This window comes from Dermacentor albipictus, chromosome 7 (assembly GCF_038994185.2).
Source record: "Dermacentor albipictus isolate Rhodes 1998 colony chromosome 7, USDA_Dalb.pri_finalv2, whole genome shotgun sequence".
Taxonomy (NCBI): domain Eukaryota; kingdom Metazoa; phylum Arthropoda; class Arachnida; order Ixodida; family Ixodidae; genus Dermacentor; species Dermacentor albipictus.
In genome coordinates this window covers 14,684,949-14,707,184 of record NC_091827.1, presented here as the reverse complement: position 1 = coordinate 14,707,184, position 22,236 = coordinate 14,684,949, and the positions used below count along the sequence as shown (strand labels likewise).

Genomic DNA, 22,236 nt, shown 5'->3' with positions numbered 1-22,236 from the left:
GCGTGCGTTGCGAGCATTCTGTCGTAGCGCCGAACGTGTCCGGTACTCCGCTAAAAACAGGCAAGCTGGTCATTTCGGCAAATGACTGGAGGCATAAACTCAAGCTGATGAAGGAACTTTAGCGTAGACGTACGTGAGCAGCCTGATCGGTCTACACGGTCCAGACACTTGCTGGCGCAGCGCTTAACCAGTCAAACAAAGCGCTAATATTGCTCTAACCAAGTGTAAAGCATTTTAAACATTTATAAACCAACGTGTTGATGATTACACTCCTGCGAAAAATACACACCAGCAGCAAAGAATACACTTCGTTGCTGCTACTGTGTATGGTTGAGCTCTGTGCCACCAGGTGGCTGCACCATGCAGACCGTTCACATACAAGCAGACGACACTTGCTGTGTGCCGGAAGTGCTGAAGTGTACTAAAAACTATTCTTGTGTATTCTCTTTAAGTTATTTTCTTTTTAAAAAACAAAGTAACTAACATTCCAACTATTACGAGCATCATTTGTTCACCATAAAGTTGGAAAAATTATCGACCACGCGCCCTGGTCAGCCAATCAGATAGCTCGCCCATGTGACGTAATATGGGTTATTTGCATCATATGGGTAGGGGCGGCTTAAAATTCCGCCGAGCAGTGCGCTGCGATCGGCAGCGATGTGTATTTTTAAAACCTTATAATAAATTACACGCTTTACGCAGAGCACTTAGATGCATCAATTAATGATCAGAAGAACCTACTCTAACGACTCAGTACGTTTGTAGAAAATCGCCGAAATCGTTTCAGGGTCCCTTTAAGCTTCGCCTTCAAGAGTGGAACGCGATAGTGTTATCGCGCCCCGTTCGCACCGCCCACTCATTCGCTCGGCATGCTCTTGAGTCTTTCTACGGCACGTTTCTAAGGCAACACTGCATTCACTAGAGGCGCTTTTGTCCCGCTTTGAAACATCGAACTCATGGCTGAGTGGTAGCGTATCCGTCTCATACTCCAGAGACCCTGTTTTTATTTACGAATGGCCTTCCGCCATTTTTCGCTCACGACCAACGCCGCCGACGCCGGCTTTTCTGCGACACGAGCTCCTCGACGCTATCGCGTTAAAAACAACGGGATATGAGTGGCCCCCCCGTGGGGTTCCTCTGTTGGGCATCTCGAAATTTTCGGACCGAATGCTGCCTAGGCCTATCGTTGTGGTCCTTCCCGTGAGGAAGTTGTGGATGTATGTGAACACGCGTTCACCGCAATTTATATCCTCCGGCCCTCGCAGAATAGCCTCGTGGGACACATTGTCAGATGCGCCTTCCAGTATGTTTTTTTTTCAACTGCTAAACAGTGAGCCCACAAATCTGCAGAAAGGCTGCAGTTCGTAATTCACTCGCATACCACTAAAGGAACAGGGTCATATGCAGCAAGCATTTTCTACTGAGGGAACTTCACGTTGGCGACTTGCTGCTCAAAGAGACACAGTGGCATCCAAACAAAGGAAAACTGTGCAATGACGGAAGGACCTTACAAAATACTCCGAGCGGCGCTTGCAATGAATTACGTGATTGACTGATTTATGATACCGCTACGTATATAGGACTACCGGCATTGTGCATACGAGCAAGTTGCGCCGGCATTATTGTCCTATGTCATCTGGCGTTTTCTCTGGAAGGGTGTAGTATAGTATAGCCTGTGGCGGTTCACGGTCATTCAGCAGGATGACCGTAAATTAGGAAGAGGAATTACGTGCCATAAAAAAAAGTTCTGTGTTCGGGTTGACACCATGGCTTTTTCGCCACTTAATTATACTATATATAAGAAAAGATCTCGCCATGTTTAACAGTCAGCCTTTTGTTCGTCCCTGCCAGCCCAGATATATTTTGACAGCGACTGCTCGCCTTTAGTAAACAGTATATCGGCAAACGAGGACGACAGCATTATTGGGGCGACAGCATATATATAGCTTCAAAATTACCCAGTTGGTTTTGCTCGCAATGTACTAAGCTTTAATATATACCGGAGGTGCTGTGTCTCTTCAGGGCCGTAGCCACGATTCCAGTGATACTCCTTTTCGCACTTCGTTGGTTTTGAGCGGTGAAGGATAAGAACGGAATAGAATTGAGCGAAAGAAACTCTCACATTATAAGGGCGTAATTTTCTAAACGCTTTTTTTTTCTTCTTCTTTATCGTGACTTGAGTGAATCACGACGCCTCGCAATGTGTCCCCTGTCGCAGTGCTTCACTCACTTCTACCTCGGCTGGAAGATTGTGGTGACCGACAAGGGCGCGAGCGACCCCCCAATGGGTGTGGGGAACGCTCCCGATAAACACGCCGCAAGGCCCACGGCTCAAAAGCACCCGGCTACAGCGCCCCCACCTCACAAGAAACCCCCACCCCACAAGAAACCCCCACCCCACAAGAAACCCCCACATCACAAGAAACCACCAGCTGACGAGAAACCTCCGCCTGCCAAGGAAGAGCACGAGGAAAGCTCTGGTAGCGAAAGCTCTGGCGCATCTGGCCAGGCCGTTCGACCGCCGTTGCTGATTGGCTGCGCAGCCGTCCTCGTGACGCTTCTCATCGGACGGAACGCAAGGGACCGCCATCTCTGACGCTTGCTGCAGTAAAGAGTTGAGCCACACGCCTGTCGATGCCTCCTCGCGCAAATGCTTTTTGGCGCCTACTCGCTTCGTGAGCCAAAACCGCGCTACAAGTTAAGTGTTAACAGACGTTTAGATCGCTGAGGGATCAGTTAGTTCAGAGAGGTAAAGTTTCATCGCAGGAAGTTGGTGAGTATGAAAGACAGCGTTGCCTTTCGCCAATATCACAGTATAATACTACGATAGGAACCTGTTTATACCTACTATAAGACTCCTTGGACGTAATAATGCGCGTTTTTTTATGCGAAGCATATTACGAGAGCTCAACCCAGCTTCTCAGGCGCGGCGGTGTCGCCATAGAGAAAGAAATTCAACTTTCTCTATGGTGTCGCCATGAAATCACGTGACACCGTAACGTCACGACAGAGGAGAAGTGGCTTTGGCTCAACTCTTGCAAGACGGGCTGGGTGGGAATCGAACCAGGGTCTCCGGAGTGTGGGACGGAGACGCTACCACTGAGCCACGAGTACGATGCTTCAAAGCGGTACAAAAGCGCCTCTAGTGAATGCGGTGTTGCCTTAGAAACGAGCTGTTTCTAAGGCGTGCGTCTCTTGCTCAGGCGCACATTTCGTTGCCGCGCCGAACGCTGCTTTGCTCGACGCTCACCGCGTCCAATGTGGGGCGCGTAGTCGCTGCCCTGTAGCCCATTGTCTTACACCCCTTGGCGGGTCGACGGGAACGCTGTCGCGTTCCACTCTTGAAGGCGAAGCAGTAATGCATGAGTTGTTTCTTCGTCTAGCCGAACTAAATATAGCCAAGCAACAGCAGTTCACCAGGCTAAACAGTGGTTCAACAACTAAAATAAAGGCTAGTATGCTTCGCATCCTGGGCTTAACCTTACCTAAGCCACAGCCATTTTTTTTCAGTCCTTTGCAAAATAAGCCACCCAAGTTATTCATTCCAGATATCAACTCGCATGAAAGGAGATATCTCGTGAAGTTGGTTTGAACGCATTCTTGCCGTCAGCGCTCGTCGTAATCGACACTAATATGCGATGACTACTGTACCGCCACGGATGACTAAAGAGCACCGACGAAGTGCGTTTCAAATACCGCGAAATTATTCGAAAATTTTGGAGCTCGACGAGCGGCTCTAGCGAGGCAACTGTCTCATGTACATAAGCACTCACCACTTCTCTTATCATCATCATCCATCCCAATACTTTCACTCCCCTTCCCTCTTCCCCAGTACAGAGTAGCAGACTAGAGCGCACTAGCTCAAGTCGACCTCTCTGTCTTTCCTATCAATACATTCTATTCATTCATTCATTGGAGGTAGTGCCAACACTCTAATGCACTGCATATGTCTTCACATCCGCGTTCGGTCAGAGAAAGGCGGCTTTTACGACAGGAAATGTTAAGACATGGTTAGGCGTTGTCCATGTGCTGAAGCATCTCCACGTCGCGTCTTTGTCGAGCGGCGCGGCCTCGCGTATGTTCCCACGGTGCGAGGGAGCATTTGTTCCCCGGCCGCAAACGCTCCCCCCGACGTGTGTGGAGGACGAAGCGTCCAGCTTTCATGCGTGCAATTGCTCGGCGGCAGTGCGTGCGACCATGTGTAGTCTGTAGCATGCGCGCACACTATGTAGAATAACTTTGCTGCTCGCGGGCGAGAGGTTTGCCGAAAACGACGTCATGGATCACATGAACATGAACACACATGAAAAAGCCAGCCCAAATCCATTTGGTCTCCCTAGATGCTAATCAAGGCCAAGGCCAGGGAAACCCGCAGTCACACCATCCTCTAGTCGGAGCATTCATAATCACTGAATGATCCGCCTTGAGAGAGGCGGATCATTCAGTGAAGCTGTGTACACCCCAGGGTGCACACAGCTTACTGCCTCAGATAAAGTAAGGGGAACTCATAGACAGAAGCTGTCACGCTTGACTCCATTAGCATGCCTTGGCTCCTGTGATGGTCCAGCAATTAGCTGGTTCATCTTTCGATCAGCTTAGGTGGCTAGCAGCAGCCACTACGAAATGGCTTAGAAATGCACTTTCCCAGGAGTTCCGTGGTCTCAGTGTCATGGTCAGCGATCAAGTGCCATCCATCAACTCCGTAGCCGTCAAATGTGTCCGGCCTTGGTGTTGCTGCTGGTCTGTCCGAGGCGATATATTTTGAGCTTCACAAAGCTGATTCGTCTTAGGAAAGCAGGAAAGGTTAGAAAAACACTTCCCCTGCTAGCTGATCGTGGCAACATGTAAGAGCCACGTTTGCACAGCAATGCCAGGAGAGCCTTCTTTCATTTTCTTGTAATTCAATATTTTGTGGGTACAAATCGATTGGTCACGTGACAATTAAGAGCCTGGATTTTACGCTGACGTGCCTTTCAGCCAGCAGCATCAAGGACCAAGCAACAAGAATGATAACATTTTGCTGTCAAATGCACTTGGTTGGCTGGTTCCTGTAGAATGTTGGCGTCGCCTACGAAGTGTTGGCTTCTTCGCAAATTGGAGTCCATTTTGACTATGTGATGATGCTCAGTGAACAGCGGCACTAGACTCACTGGAAGGGGCACGCAGAAAACAGTGGCGCAACTCTGGCTCCTAAAGGGAGCCTATACGGTAACTCTAGTGTGTTGCACAGTGGCAACCAGTTACGTAAAGTAGGCTTTGCCACAATACAGTTGTGTTATGTGTCAAAGGATACAAAAACAATTTACGGCAAACTTTTTTACAAGAACAAAGAAATGGCATGCATTAGAATCGGATAAACACTACAATCACACATCACGAGTTACTGATATTGTATGAAAATCTTCCTATGGCAGGGAGGAAACAGGCGTTTTCATTGAAGGATTACATTTGTTCAACGCATTCAGTGTCTTTTAAGCTCTGCCGAGACAGACGCTGCCAGTAAGGGGTTGCCATCGGGCAGTGGTGCAGGCAGAAATTTCGTTCGGGTTAGGGGGGGGGGGGGGAGGCTTACGTTGCAGCTCGGCCTTCTCCTTATGGAACTTGTCAAGGGATCAAGTACATGAATAATAACTGCATTGCCATTGCCCAAGATGCTGCAATCTATGTCTTAATTTTTTGCCGTCAAAATTTGTTGTCCATTTACAGGCTCTCCATAAGTGTTGCCTTGGTGAACACTAATGTTTTGTCTCACCCTAGAAGGCTTTCAGGGTGTCTTCAGTTATCAGTTACAATAACATCGCCACATCATCAATTGCGGCATGTTCGTTAGCCGTGGAACCCACTGGTGCGTTACAACAAGCAGCATACGAATTGAGCGATTCCTGCAGCAGTAAATAAGAACTGTAATTAAGGCTACTGAAATCAGCACGCTCATGGAGTCCATCACTGGTGCTACTGATAGCGCTAGCACAGCTTAGTGGCGTCAGCGAAGGGCAGAAATGCGGCATTCGTACGTTGTAAAGCAACACATCCGCCATCAGGGAGGCGAAGTCTCTTGCATTGTGTAAGCAAATTAGTTGGTAGTGCTTTTCGTTAAGAGGCGATAGGAATTTGCCCAGGACATAGTCAAATCCTTCGTGACACAGGTGATTTCGTCCAGGAATTTGTTGTAAAAGCATTTGATTGTACTAGAAAAGTGGAAACCCACGTTTTACTTGTAAACCAGCTAACATATTATAGCAACTTGCAAACAAAACAAGGTCACTGGTTCTGCCAGCACACATGTTACCTGAAACTCACCTTGCTGATGATAGGTACGGAGATAGTGGCCGTTTTTATTCATTGGTAGGGGCAAGCGAGGTAGGTGTAGCTGCCAATTGCATTATTTAGCAAGTTAGAGGCGACACAATCCCGTTTTCTGTAAAATGTTCTGCTAACGAAGGAGCAATAGGTGCACAACTTAATGCTATAAATGTCTAAAATAGCCCTCACTGCGTGAGTTACTTTGACGAGACAGATCATAAGAAGCCAACGAGACAGGTCTAGATGTTGTTTCATATGGTTTACATTGATTAATTGACCAAAAATCTGTTGCTACTTGTAACAAGCCGAAACGACGATTTTGTTTAATGCGCAGTGCATGCACAACAGATACTTTCATGCTTCACAGCAAGCCAATGCTGTCGTTTACTCACGTTCTAAAAAACAACATTGAGCAGAAAGAACATGAGCGCGAAGACGCATGCTCGATGTGTAAAGGTTGGCCCACTCATGGCGTAGGCCTGGAGGCGCGAGAAGACACTGTTGCTGGATATTTGTCCAGCATACAGCGCTTGCCACGCCGACGCAATTGAGCCACCTGCAATGCCATTGGGAGTAAACCCAAGGTGGTTCAAAACTCGAGCGGTGGCTTGAAGGAGGCACTCCGTTAGTACTGCATGTAATGAAAGAAAAGGCATGCCATCAATGTCACCATTTTCAATGTAGTTTGAAGGTAGCGAATAGGATGGGCCACTCACAATATATTCAATCAATCTCGAGTACTGGATAATCCTTCCAGAAACCTTGCGAGATATGTTTTATGCAAATAGACGGTTTAAATGGAGAGAGAATTGGGAATAAAAGGCACAATATTTTCTGCAATTGAGGTCATTCATGCATTACTTAAGAATCATAGGCTCCATTGAATCAGTGATTTCGGTGCTTGAGATTTGCCTGTTATCATCACGCGCTTAAGTCAGGGGCCACTTTGGGAAAGTGTGATGCTTCTGCAAATAAAGTACCTTTATACAAGCGTGTAGGCATACAATATTTCTATTGATTGCGTCGACAGAGCAGTAGGGATAAAGGTAGCGTTTTGTTTCTTCCTATATTTAATCACATAATGAAACTACAGTGCATTTGATTAACAATTCATAAACAGTTTCGAAATGTTATTTCGCACAGGTGCTGATATATATATATATATATATATATATATATATATATATATATATATATATATATATATATATATATATATATATATATATATATATATATATATATATATATATATATATATATATATATATATATATATATATGTAATTTGAGCAGAAGCTATGCATCAGAATGTCACGCACACCACTTATTCTATCAACTACTATGCAATGCCGAATACAAGACTTTCCGACACCTGATTTGTACAAAAAAAAAAACATTAATTCAACAGCTTGCTAAACCAAAACCCGCAAACAAATGTAATGGAAAAAAAAGGCTTCATGCATGGAGTCAGCCAACTTTAGACGCATGGACACATTTTTTATAGAATATAACAAAATACAATGCTTCAATAATTTTTATAATTAAGCCAAGTTGCCAGAATTGTATGTAAAGAATGACAGTGAGTAATGACTTCTGGGCAATTACATTTTTTGGCAGTGTTGTGATTCGCGGATTAACTTTTGTCCGCAACATTGCTCGCTGTATTTAAAAGGCTTTTTTCGCTAACCGATTACATGTAAGCAGTCACTTTATTCAGTAGACAAGCTGTAAGTGCTGAAGCAGCTTTGAGCACTAGAATTTGGAAGGAACTACAATAGGATGCCCATGGTCGCCACACGTAGCTGCCTCAAGGATGTGCATGTTCAAACACGTAAACCCGGGCACTCAATCGTCATATCCTCATCCTACCTTTATGTCCACTGCAGGACAAAGGCCTCTCACAGTGATCTACAATTACCCATGTCTTGCACTAGCTGATTCCTACTTGCATCTGCAAATTTCCTAATTTCCATCAACCTATATGATGTTCCGCCATCCTCAACTGCGTTCCCTTTGCTCTCATTCTCCAGCTCTGACGGTCCACCGGTTACCTCCCCTATGCATTACATGGCGTGCCCAGCTCCACATCTCGATATCTGTTTCCTATCTCACTGCTCCCGCACATGTGAGCTGCCAAATCTAACCGGCACTTTATGACTCCGTAGCAATAATTTCTTTAGACGTTTATGTCAGAAAATTATGTACGGACAATTTTTTTTAGTTTTTCATTTGCCTAACAAGGAGTGCCTTGTCCGAGCACCAGCCAAACTGAAGCGCTGCGTCGCGTAGAAAGCCCAGATGCGAGCATTGGGGTATTGTGTTAGCACTGAGTTCCTTAGTTCAACATCGTGCTTAGTTCAACACAGTGTTCCTTACTACAACAATGTCCTTTCCTTCAGCGTGCACATCCAGCGAGTCGTCGATCGTGTTAGTAGAGATCTCATCACAAGAAAATGAAGATAGTTGACCAAGGGAAATTTAGAAAATCAATTGTCATTATGCTATATAACATGCGAACGGCTGCGTAGAGCACAATGGAAGAGCCAGGCCTTCTTGTTCTAGTTATTGCATTTCTACAATGTTAATAACATTTGGAAGAAAAGTTATGTAGAAATAATTGATTACTCTTTAGTAATTCGACAATTATTTTCGTGGGGCAATAAGAGTGCACTAATGAATGAAGCAATTCTAATCGGAATCTGCTGCATTAAATGTAATTTGCTACATCTCAGTGACTTCCACTTTTGGTGTCACTGGGCTGGCACTGACAAAATATAGCCGGCCATGTTTGGACACACTTCAGGATCACATGTCTGGCCACAAAACACGATTCTGTTATGCGTATATAAGTGCGGAACTAGTGCCATGGTTCTTATTTTTACTGTGTACTGCAATTAAGAAACCATTACACTTATCCTGGAGTGCTCAAATTCCCGACTTATAGAGCTTGTACTGTTCTACAAATGTTAAAAGAAATGACCGTTTTTGATATCCCTTAAAAAGACCTCTGCTTATTGTAGGATGATTGTCGAAATGAAATGACAGCTTCGTGTTAGATGTGCTGAAATATGATGCTGGGAGAGCTTTTTGATGGATCAATTGTCGAATTTACCAAAAATGTGAGTGCTGTGACGTATGTACGTGCCAAGTGAACTTGGATGTTAGCCGTCACCATGACCGAGCCACGAGATTGTAGAAATGCTGTATTTTTTTGCTGTTTGTAAAGCGCTACCCGTACTGCAAATTTGTGCTGATGTAGCGATAGCCATTATACTGATGCTGAACAGATGTTATGAGCCGCCGCCACCAATTAAAGATTACGTTCGTGCTCTTTTCTTTGTTTCTGAGGCCTTTCGCGGCAAAAGGTTAGTTAGGTTGCTCTGCAATTTCTTATCTCGGCATCTGTCTACTTACAGCTGTCAGAAAAAGTCGCATGCATGCTCGATGCTCGTTGCTTGCACGAATTTTGGGCACATACCAAGTTAAACATTAAAACCAAGGTGCAACCGCTGTGGGAGGCATGGAGTGCATTTACGACTTTTTCATCATATTTGAGAACAGCATTCCTGCGACACATAAGTGGTGTGCACGATAGGCTTTTTGTTCGATGCAGCGTGCGAAATGCTGTAACAAGAGTTACATGACAGGTTGTGTGTATGGGGATACGACGATGGTGATAACTATATTAGAATCCATAGCAGTCACCAGTGCAAAAACTTCATATGAAAGAGGAAGAAGGCCTATCTGATAACTCAATCATTACAGCAGGGATCACTTAGCTGTTTGCTAGTGACGCACAGGCACATCAAGGAAAAGTCAGATAAAAAATAAAAGAAAGAAGACATCAACCCGAAAGCTCCACTGCTCGACCTCAATGCGTTGTGCATCCTGTTGTGGGGAGTCTGGGTTTCTACCGTTGCCATCAAGGCTTAAGAGGAAGCTTAAGCTCGGGCCCAATTCCAGTTCCCTATTAAAATACATGCATAACGTAGTAATTCCCTCTCGGGAGCCGTTGGCATGATCGGAATAGAAGTCGAATTTAAGAGAGATCATTATATTCTCGCAAATGTAGCAAGCTGAATTTTGCTTAAGGACCCCAAATCTTTTACACAAATACAAAAATTTGTTGAAAATCTCAACTAGATCAAAAAGCCTGAAGTTTGCAAATCCATAACTTTAGACCAAAACTAGATATCAATTTTGTAAATGCATCTGTTTGAGTATCTCAGGCGAAGAAATTTGATTTATATCAATTTATGAAAATTTGTTACAATGTTAACAAGGCTTTCGCAATGTCCTACGCAGTAAATAGTGGTATATATGACACGTAAATTTTGTCAGCGGTAATTGCGTTAAGGGGAGACGCGGGTCTTGATATGTCAAAAAATCGCAAAAAAGTCGATTTTCGGAAAAGTGCGCTTTCGCTACGTTTATACATTCAAGAATCCCTCCGCGAAATCTAGAACCTAAATTTAATCGGAAAATAATAAAAAAAACACTTATACGGGCCAGGGTGGCCGCGGAATTAGCAAAAAATCGCCGAAAATGTTCGAACTTCGCGCCGTCGTCATTTGCGAACGCGTTGGCCGGCGGGCGCCATTTTGAGCTTGTTTGAAAGCTGCTTTCTTCGTGCGTATCATGGAGTTTCCTACAAAAATTACGGTGCGTATTTTGCGCCGGTTCAATATGGCGTAGATGAGGAGGAACCGACGCTATCGCGTCATTACTGAAGGATGCGCCCCTGCCGCTGATTGGCCAAAGCACGCACGCCCCCCGCGCGCCTCACTCCTATTCGTCTGGTGCCGTTTGAGTGCCGATTCCCGCGTTCCCGACAGGCTGGTCGCTCTCGTGCGCGCTGCGTGCTTGTGCACAACGGTTGCATCGCGCCGCTGTGAACGTTCGGCCGCTCGCTTCTCGACAACGTTCGATAAAGTGTCTTTTTCGCTGCCCGAATGGCTGGAGGAGACTGTCGTGTGAAGACTACTACGCGTCAAGCGTTCGGCAAGGCGCGAAGGCGGCCGTGGAATGCGCGACAGAAGACGGACAAGCCTGTCGTGTACCCGGAGTTGCCGGCTGCTGGTCTGCCTGAAGATTCTGCCGGATCGAGTGCCGAGCTGCAACCCAGTACGTCTAGCATCAACACTTCGTCCACCCACGCCTCGCGTGTTGGCGCAGACCGTGTAGATACCGTTTTCTTCACGACCGAAGAAAGAAGCAAGCGCGCAGCGATCGCCGATAAGGCGAAAACGCGCCTGGCGTCGCAGTCTGCAACGGAGCGAAAGTTTGAGCGGCTGGGTGTTGACACGAAAGAGGACGTCAGCGACAGCGGAACGGAACTTGCGATCGTGGATTTATCCGTGGTGCAAGGCTTTTTTTGGACTTATGCCGTGACCCGTGTGCGCCAAGAAAACGCTCATGCTTTCGAAGGACCCCGCCAAGGAGTACGGGCTCTGTGCCAAGCTTGTGCTGGAGTGCTTCACGTGTGGCATGTGCGAAAGGATCGTCGGAGGCTTCACATGTCCAACAAGGATCACACAAACAGAAATGCTTTGATAAACAAGCTTGCAAAGAGGCACAAGCCACCAACAGACTCTGCCTACAGTCCTGGGCTTTTATAGTATAGGTGTGACCTCTTGCTGAATGCACATTTGTGAGTGTGCAAGAGATAATTTTTTTTTATTTGAGTTCTGGGATTTTACGTTCCAAAACGGTGATATGATCGTGGACCAATTTGGACCCCTTGGGAAGCGCTATAACACAAGCACAGGAACTTTTTTTGCATTTCAGCTCCATTGAAATATGGCGACCACCACTGGAATTTGATCCAAATTTTTTGTTGTACCCATAAACTTTGTGGAAAGGAAATATTTTGTTGTGGCCATGAACTCTGCGCAACTTTATTTGCATAGGGATGCCATTTGTGTGCCTTCTGTACAACAAGGAACTAAAATAGGAATGTAAAGCTCGTGGTGCTAGCTTTCTGGCATTGCTTTCAATGACTATGCATGATTTTGCAACCAATATCTCAATGTTATTTTTGCAAAATGGCCATATATATGTCATGAACTTGTTGCTGAAAGACGGGGCTACATGGTGGTGTAATTTCTATTGCCATATTGTTAGTCCATTAAAAGTTATAGTGAACTGAAAGTTAAAACTCGTTTTTCTCAGCTTCATTTTTTTTTTTTTTGGACACCGTACACTGCCTCACGGGGGATCTTCACATGTTCTTTCTAAGTACCAGCAAAATGTTTGGTATCAATATATTTGTGTCGAATGGATATAGCCGGTGATGCTATTTATTTAATTCTAAAGTTGCCGGCTAAATTTTAATTGCCACTAATTACAAATGAAAATTAGCAAAAATATAGAAATTATGTTTACATCTGGTATTTTTGCATTATAATTGCACTGAGAACAATAAAAATAGCGTCACCGGCTAGAACTACTCTCTGGCGTTCTGGCCGTATACTTTGTTTCTTTTTTTTGACAAAGTTAAGTTTTTGAAAAGTCCCGTAAGAACGTGATTGAATTTCTGTATTAAACACTTTGCATCATTTGTTCTAATGAAGATATACAAAATATAATTAGATATTTGCAATCAGCAGAAAAAGCTGAACAATACTGTTAAATATCATCCCGTTCACACTAAAATTAACAAAGTTGGTTTTAGGACCCACGTCTTCCCTTAATAGGTACATTTTTAGAATTGATTATTTTGTCGGGATTATAGTTTGAGAACTTGGAGCTTGAGTATCCTTATACAAGCTTTGCTTGAGACAAAATGCACAAAAAAAAAACTTGTACCATGCATTGGGTGCACATTAAAGTCTACATTGAGATATTGAATACAGCCTTTGGGGTGTATTTTGTCCCCAAACAATAATTATCATCTGTCTTGCTCGCATTTCCTTTCTTTAACGCTGTGAGCCCAGTACTTCCTAGTCACAAATGGCTCCCGCATTAACAGCTTGACACAGCATTCTCGACAGGCAAGTAGCGAGCACCGAGTTTTCAAGAGAGGAAACGCAAGCAAGGCAGATGATTGTTTGGGGACAAGCTAAGCCCCCAAAAGGTGTGAACAATTTTTTAGAGTGCAGGCGGTAAAAATTAATTAAATGGCTTGCCTCATGATAGTATAGTGGGCTTGGTGTGTAAAACCCAAGATATCAACTAACATAGCCTTCATCCTCGTGAGTGACATGGCTGCAACAACCACAACACCGTTTGTGCATCTGATTAGGTATTTTGATTTCGGCACAGCTTGCGAGTGGTCTAGCACACAAATATTGAAATTACATGAAATTGTTGTTGTCACATTTGTAAATGATAAACATAAAGATTGCATGACATTACACATAAAACCGGACAAAATTAACACAAGTGAACGGATCGCCCTAAGCTCTGTAACCTTTAAATATTCGCTTCACGAAAACTTCGATTCAGGACGATTTGCAGGTTTGTATATATCTGCACATATCTGAATATCGATATCCGTTGCTGTGTTGTATGTTTCGAATTAAGAATGTCATACCTTCCCGCCAAACCCAGCACACTTGAAACACCAACGCATCGCTTGGTCACAGCTATGCGAAGAACATTGGTAACGTTGGGTTAATTTATTGGTTATTCTTTTCTTACATTCACCATAGAGAACTACATATCGGAAAGAATATAACAAAATACATCTTACCGTATGCGATTCCTAGAGTGATGATCACCGGCAGCAGGCTGAAAAAAAAACAAAGTTTTATCATGACAGACAAGTAAAATATTTTGTACCTTTTCTCAAGGTCTTGTGGATTGCATGAATTTATTAGGTGAGACTATAAAAGGTCGGGTATTGACTGTCACTGTAGCAGGATTGTCACCCTGACTGCCCAGCAAGATGCAAATAGAGCTTCAAAAGCCCTGCTCAAAAAATAAAATTCCTTTATTTTAAAGTTTCCTGTTTTTATCTTTGTCAAACAAATAGCAGTAATATGATGGATGACTCTTGCTTCTGGTGAAATTTTATAGGTTTTCCAAGTTTCATACAGCCAGTTATATTGCTACGAACCAGCACCAGTGATGAGAAAGAGGCCAAGCGGTTCTCCGATTGACGGCAACAATTTTTGAGCTGATGCGAGGTGTCACTTTTTAGTCATTTACTTGTATTCGTTTGTCTATTTTATGCATATTGCTAGTGTCTAGTATTCTAGGCACTGTAATATTGCCTCGTCTGCATCTTTCCACATAACGTCTTGGCGGAACTAGTATTTGTGCTCGTCACAGAGCTAGTCGGTGAACCTTACCCGGATCCCAACACCAAGTTGTTGGAAGAGTCAACCCCGATGAAAATCTTGATCGAGACCATGCCATCCCTGCACAAATGCGTCAGCATCAACAACAGGTGGATCTTATGTTAGCAAATGCATTGTTCAAACTAAAGGTCGCCCACCTCAAGTCTACCTCAAAACATACAACGATTAACTCATTAATTGGGAAACGGAATAAAAAAGTAATAACCTATAGCGGTATATAGTATATAGCGGCCCCAAACGCAAGCCGCAATGAGGTCGCATGCGCTTGCAGCGCCATTAACCTCTGATCTTTGCTGGGTTATCATTTTTTAAAACATGAAATAAAGCATATGAAGTTGAAACTATTCTTATTAAAAGCAGTTAGAGGTTTAGCGTGTCCGGTATTCGTGTAAACGCACGCGGAGCAGGTTGGGGCGTTGGGGCGGAGCCGTATACGGGAGCGGTCTGCATGGTGCAGCCACCTGGTGGCGCAAAGCTCGAACAGACAAAAACAGCTAATATTGGAGTAACCAGGTGTATTTCACTCTGCTGCGGGTGTAAATTTTTGGCAGGAACACGATCACGCCAGTGCCGAAAATTTACACCAGCAACTAAGTAGAATAGACTTGGTTACAGCAATATTAGCTGGTTTTGTCCGTTTGAGCTTTGCACCACCAGGTGGATGCACCATGCAGGCCGCTCTAAAATCCCTTGATAATTTGAATGTAGCGACACTCTTTGAACTTTGCCGCCGCCGCGCGACCTCCTCGCCTCCTCCTCGCCCCTTGCGTGTCCCCACCCGCGGCAACCAGTTTTGCCCCCGTTTTTCTACATGACGATTGGTCTCCCTACCGTTGCCCTTCGAAACGCTCGGATCTTGAGTTTTGCTTGTGTTTTTATTTTTCTTTGACGCCATTTTCCTCCTGAGCACGGCTGGCTCGGCGCTTTAGCTCAGTAAAGCGAACATTGTGCGCTGTGTTTCGTGATCTATGTGCTAGCGCTATGCCGGGCTGTTGCGCATATAACTGCAGGAAGAAGCCTGAAAGATGGTTATGCCGTTTTTATGCTCAAAACTAATCGCTCAAAAGGCGACCGCTTGTTTCTCGCTCGTTTAGTGCTCACAGGGGTGGGCATAGGAAGGATGCCGCCGCGCATGCATTTCCGTTCCTTTCTTTTTTTTTTCAAGACTCGTGAAAACTAATTGCCCTAGTTGGCGATAAGATGAAGATTACCGGAAGTTTTTTAGGCGTGCGCGGCCGAATGGGAGTAAAACGCTCGACCGGTTGCCCTGGCAACCGAAACTGCAGTAATTTCTTTCCAGGCCGCATGATAATGGCTCCGCGGGCTTGTGACCTTTTCTGGTCGCCGCAAACAGCGGAGTTTCTACTCCCAAATGTTTCTTGCTCCGTGCCTCTATGGCATAGAGTTTCCTACAAGAATTGTAGAAAACTCTATGCTCTATGGAACTATATTTTGGTGTGGCTTCTCTCTGGAAGTTATCTGGCTACCAGACGACTAAAATAGGCGATGGGCGCTCGCCGCCATCTTTGCGGAGACTTCACGGATTGCAACGCGGGCGCTTGAGGACTTAAATTTACCTCGCTCAGCCAACTGTCTACGGTTATCTTCGGATTTCCTTACTTCTAGCGTTATCTTTTTAGGTGCTAACGCTCCGTTCCGCATTGCGAAGCGGTGTGATACGAGCAGTGGTGAACCGTTTGAAGCTTTTGTGTGTGTGTGCGCGTGTGTCCTCGGAAGGTTTCTTCGCGGGGGTGACTAGCGCGCCGCGCTCTCATGCGTGCATGTTATCTGCCTCGTGTTCCACGCAAGTTGTAGACGCTCATTCGCACATTGTGGCACATTTTGGTTTCGTCTTTCTCTGGTGGCGTTCCTTTTCACATACCTCGGGTATGTATATATTTCCTTTGTCTGCAGTTAGCGAAGGCTTTGCAGCTAGCCCGTGTTCGCTCCATCTCTCCGTCGTATGCTTGGGTGGCAGTTGCAAACCGATGTGTGTTCGAACTGCAGGCCGTTGATCTAAGAATGCGCTGATTGAGTAATAGGCACACGTACATTAGACGCACGTACATTGGCTTATTCCTTTCATGATCGCGACCAATGTTTTTCGTGTGAAGCGTTTCGCTGGTCACAATTAATCGGCGTGCATTTTCATGTGCCAGCCGCGTCCCCAGCTCCTTGGGGTCAAAATGAGAAGCACCATCAGGCACAACAGACTTTCTGAAATCGAAGCCCAAGCAGGTCGCCACGAAATTTTATGCGTATGAGACGTACCCGATAACCTGCTTTTTCATGTCTTGTGAAGTGATGACACAACGCCAACTCGTCAATGTCGCCGGTGGGCGATGTGATCGCTGCGAGCAGGGGTCCTCGAGCTATCGCTTTCGGTTATACAAACACTTGCGCGCGATTTCACGTCTTGTCATCGGCAGGGTCGGAGGCCATCTGTTGCGCTACGCAAGGTAAGATTGGCCCAGTGCGCGTCCTGCGCCGAGTCGCGCGAAATCGCGCGAAAGTGATCTTATCCCCGAATGCAACTATATATTTCCAAGCTGGCGACGCATAAATCGAGCGCGCGCCGGCCTCGCCGGGTACTGCCATACTGGTAGCATGTTTACATTTGGCCAGCTGTGCCGGCGTTCGATTTTACAAACTTCGGGCAGGTTCGGGTTGTCTTGGGATCCCAGCCCTCGTGACTTCCTATCAGGACCGGAACTAGCTGGCTGCCAGCGGGCTGCCAGAACTCCGAAAATCGAAGAGGCCCAATAACACTCGCTAAGAAACCGCCTCCGTAGCGCCTAGACACAATCATATATTCAAGGAACAGAAGCCCCCAGATTTTCTCTCTCGCGCCCGCTCTTACTCGCGCCTGCGCACAAACGGCTGGCGATCACTCAAATGAACGTCTCGTGTCAGAACTCTACCGAAAGTCTAGCGAAATTAACGCAACGTTTTAAAGAAGTAAACGTGAGTGTCCTCTTGTTCAGAAAGCCACACTGGCTGCAGCTTATGTCTCTCCCTCTCCGAGCTCAACGCCCCGTCAGCCACAAGCGAATCTACAGCATAACACTGCGATACAGTACTTACTCGATCGTCGATTGGTGTTGGCCGGTTGTTGGAAGGCCGCTGGAAGGCCGCTGGCCGGTTGTTGGAAGGCCGGTTGTTGGCCGCTGGAAGGTCGGCAACGGTTGGGGTCGGAAGGTCGGAAGGTCAGCGGTTGGGGTCGCGTGCTATGCGCGTGGCCCGTGGCGGCGCTTGCTGGCTGCGGACGCTGAGATAATCACACGGGTGGCGGCTATTGAATAGAAACCTGCCATGAGTAACTACTTAAGAAGAAAAAACGAAATCAGAAAAAAAAGAGAATTTGTGATAACTCAAAGGGAAGCTCATTACTTTTTGAAGCGAGATCAGCATGCCTTAGAACACGTACTTATAAAGCGAGATATAAGAAGGAAGAAGAAGCAGAATGTGAAGGGCGTGCGTCTAAAGAATTTCTAAAATTATCAATATTTTCTATTTCATTTATTTACGTTAACTTATTTTATCAAAGTTCTTAACAATAGTTTCATCACACGTCTAAATTACAGTTCTAGTCCCATGCTTCACTATTTAAATCTAGTTTGGCTTTACTTCTAAGCATACGAAAAACCGCCTGCTTCTTGGCCAATCCCCCATAGTGGGTATGCGCCACTGTCTGCGACACAAGAGAAGACAAGACAAATGTCGTACAAGAATCCCTCGCTCAGAAATCCCTCAATTCCGTTCAAAGTGACGTGTTCTTCGCCGCGCCTTACGTTACGAAAGTAATATAATGCTTATGGGGGTGTTTGCTCACAACTGTTCACACGTCCTTGAAATGGGCCAGCGCATGTTTTCAATCGTGTTCAGCGCGGGTGCGCTGTCCGTGACTTCGTGTGATTTACTTCTATCGTGGGCTTTACCATAATTATCGCGTAGAGCAGTGAATATAACGGAGCTTTAGTGACATCGCATGGTCTGCCAGAACTCCACGAACTAAAATGCAGAGTAGATGTATAATATTCGTACTAAGGGCGCGATAAACACGGCGAGGTGGAGCTTAATACTGTGCCCTGTTATGTTCAGCTGCATCTCTGCCCGTTTTTCGCGCTGTTAGTTTTAGCAATGGGATGCAGGGTTCTGTGTAAAGTTGGGACGAATAAACGTGTGTATGTGCGTCTGCAATAACTTCACCGCAACACATTTGTGTAATGCGATCAAGCAAACAGCGTATTGCGGTGGCGGGATGTATGGCAGCCCTAGTTCCAGCTTTGATGTCCCCGTTGGTAATCACTGGTAATCCTCCGAGATCTCTGACGCACATATATATATATATATATATATATATATATATATATATATATATATATATATATATATATATATATATATATATATATATATATATATATATATATATATATATAGGAGTCTAGAACGGCGCCACATGGCGCAGGGACAAGAGGACATGCAATGGCTGTGCTGCGATGACATGATTACATACCATGTCTTTTTTTTTCATGCTGTTTTTACATCCGACTATTCATACACATGTATTCCTGCTCTTACGGAATAATGAAGCGTCGGGAGTCAGCACGGCGTTGCGTCTTCTTGTGTTATTGTCCCGTGTTGCGCTGTTATAAATTCAAAGTGATCAACCATACAGCCCGAATTCCAACGTTATATACGTGACTATACTTATGAGCAAAATTTCGCTTAGTCATCGCGAAATTTTGCAAACGAGTCCTGCGATCGCGCTTCATTTCCCAAGTGGCATAGACTCTCATTACTATAGTTCGGCGCGATGTTTTATGATTGAGTCAGAGTTCTCTAGTGTTTTTATTTCTTCTAGTACTTTGCTATATTCTTATCCATTGATTTTGTAGTAATTATGTTTAATAATTTGTTTTTCTAACATCCACAACTGAAATTACGCCCTCTCTTTGCGGACGGTACGGGCGGAGCAAAACCTGCCAGCCCGCGCAAATCTCGCAGGCCATGGGAGGAGACGTGACCTGTAACACTGGGTGCGCGGACATCATTCTCCTCACCCTCACAAACTTTACCTCTCACCCACGTCATACTGCATGCCATAGGATCGTACACGGGACATCACATGATGGCCACGACGACCGCGAAAATACGTGTTGAGTGTCCCTGTAATTGCTATTGCATTAAGAAGGAATAACGTGTAATTCGTTGCACGCTCGCCAAGCGTTCCCCCTTTGTCGTAATGTCAACTCTATCCTCATTCCAGTCGCGACAAGCCGAGGTGAGGCTGCAGCAAGCTCCCACCGACCCGACGCAGTCGCCAACTGCGAGACCATCATCGCCGACACGATACAAGTCGCCTGGCACCTCGACGCGGACGCCATCACTTTCCACGTGCGCGCCAAAGCGAGTAAGGCCGGTGCGCGAGTCCGTATTGGCATCGTCGAGACAGGAGATGAGGGGGAGGGAGCTCTTTTAATGCGTTGACATTCTTGGAGTACCTCACGGAGTTTCCGCGTGCTATGTATGTATGTATGTATGTATGTATGTATGTATGTATGTATGTATGTATGTATGTATGTATGTATGTATGTATGTATGTATGTATGTATGTATGTATGTATGTATGTATGTATGTATGTATGTATGTATGTATGTATGTATGTATGTATGTATGTATGTATGTATGTATGTATGTATGTATGTATGTATGTATGTATGTATGTATGTATCAGTGGCGTAGCCAGAAATTTTGTTCGGGGGGGGCTACGCCACTGGCCCAATATATATATATATATATATATATATATATGTAGCTGCACGTTTTTCCCTGCAACCACTTCAGCAAATTTGAGGAGGTTTGTGGCATTTAAAAGAAAAAGTTTAATTCTACGGACTACTGGCTTCGAATTTTTCATTTAGGAGGTGAATTATTTATTAAAAATTGGCCAAAATTGAAAATTTTCGGCAAACGAAACTATCAAGTTTAAAACTCCGTGACTCAACAATGAAAAATGATATCACAATTCTGTGAATTGCATCTAATAGTACATCTACAGCGGACAAAATAAATATGTTACACATGAATCTCAAAAAAATTTAGTATTGTGGAAATACGGCTTTTTCAGAACCCTTGTACACAACGTAACCAATTAACGTAAGATACAAATTGACACAGCAAACTTGTCCGCTTTGACTGTTATAATAAATGCCGTTTACAGAACCACAATATCTGTTCTTCATGCATAACTATTAGTTTGTAAACACCGTGCTTCTATTTTTTCAAACTTTCGATTTTTCCAAGATATTTTAAACAAAATTCAGGCCCTAAATCGAAGTTCTGTTTCCAACAGACACTAGGATTTAACTTTCTCTCTCAAATGCAACCAATTTCAATAAAAGCGATTAGCAGAATTATCTCAGAAAAGCGTTTCTGCGTTTTACAAGTATTTGAATAGGCCGCGTCGGATTGGGCCCGAGCTAAAGCTTCCTCTTAAACAATTTATCGAGGGATCAAATACATGAATAATAACTGCATTGTCATTGCCAAAGATGCTGCAAACAAATTCTTGAAAGCTACGCTCTGTAAATACAAGTAAAATGTGTATTTTTTTTTCATAAAATATTATACTCGTATGTGCCAAAAATTGTGCCCAACATAACTGACGTCAATGCTTCCATGTTTTTTGTCTATTTATTAAGTAAAGAAAATATCACACGAACTTTAGAACTATATCAGTTCGAAACCAGGAAAGCAGTGCATGCCGCTCATATGAAAAATTAAAAGGCAATGAACTGAACAAGTTGAGGACAAATACCTTAATGAAACTTTGTCATTCAAGAACCATGCTTACATTCTTGTATATATGCAATGGCCAGTGAGAAATCTCAATGACGCTGTCGTTTGTTCCATTGTATTACGCAGGAGTAGCTGTCCCTTGTCGTGTATCGTGAGTAATTGCACCGAAGTTATAGTCGCGACAGAGAGCACGTATAAAAAGCAGGAGTTCTGCAAGATATATGAGGGCAAGTCAAATGAATGAGCCAACAATGGGGTACTTTATTTAAAAGCAGTCTTCATGAGAATTTAGACATTTGTCCTATTGACTAACGAGTTTCGTGATTCCCATCTTATAAAACTCCTTGGGTTGCTGCTTCAAAAAGTCTGTATCTGGTTCCCTTGAGCTGTTTTTTCGGGTGCCCCAAAATGTAGAAGTCGCAAGGTGACAGGTCTGAGCTGTACGGCGGATGTTGCAGCGTTTCCCACTTGAACTTTGCCAATTTTGTATTAACCACATAAGCGACGTGGGGACAGGCATTGTCGTGGAGCAAGATGACCCCATTCGTCAATTTTCCACGTTGTTCGTTCTTGATTGCGACACGCTGCCGTTCTGGCGTTTCACAATATCGGAAGCAATTGATAGCCTCTCAAGATTTAGCAAATTCTATCAGTAATGGACCCTGTCGATTGAAAAAAAAAAGTCAACAACACCTTTCCAGCGGAAATGATGGCCTTTACGTTCTTTGGGCGTGGTAAATTCGAATGTTTCCGCTGTAAGCTTTGCCGTCGTGTTTCAGGCTCGTAGTAGGGGCACCAAGGTTCGTCCCCGATCACAGTTGC

The 22,236-nt window shown here is 44.6% G+C and overlaps 2 protein-coding genes across 2 annotated transcripts in view; one reads left to right on the top strand and one right to left on the bottom strand.

Annotated features, from left to right (window-relative positions):
* LOC135914365 (protein Skeletor, isoforms B/C-like) overlaps window positions 1–2,625 on the top strand; it is a 108,849-nt gene extending 106,224 nt beyond the window's left edge. Inside the window, exon 16 of the mRNA XM_070521679.1 lies at window positions 2,219–2,625. Within this exon, the coding sequence (XP_070377780.1) occupies window positions 2,219–2,596 (378 nt within the window). The 3' untranslated portion in view covers window positions 2,597–2,625. The remainder of the gene's footprint in view (window positions 1–2,218) is intronic.
* LOC139047715 (uncharacterized) overlaps window positions 1–17,852 on the bottom strand; it is a 69,382-nt gene extending 51,530 nt beyond the window's left edge. The window contains exons 1-3 of the transcript XR_011507331.1: window positions 17,694–17,852; window positions 14,601–14,669; window positions 14,000–14,037 (exon numbers count right to left, since the gene is read on the bottom strand). The gene's annotated coding sequence lies outside the window, so the exon portion shown is untranslated. The remainder of the gene's footprint in view (window positions 1–13,999; window positions 14,038–14,600; window positions 14,670–17,693) is intronic.
* Window positions 17,853–22,236: the final 4,384 nt, after the last annotated feature.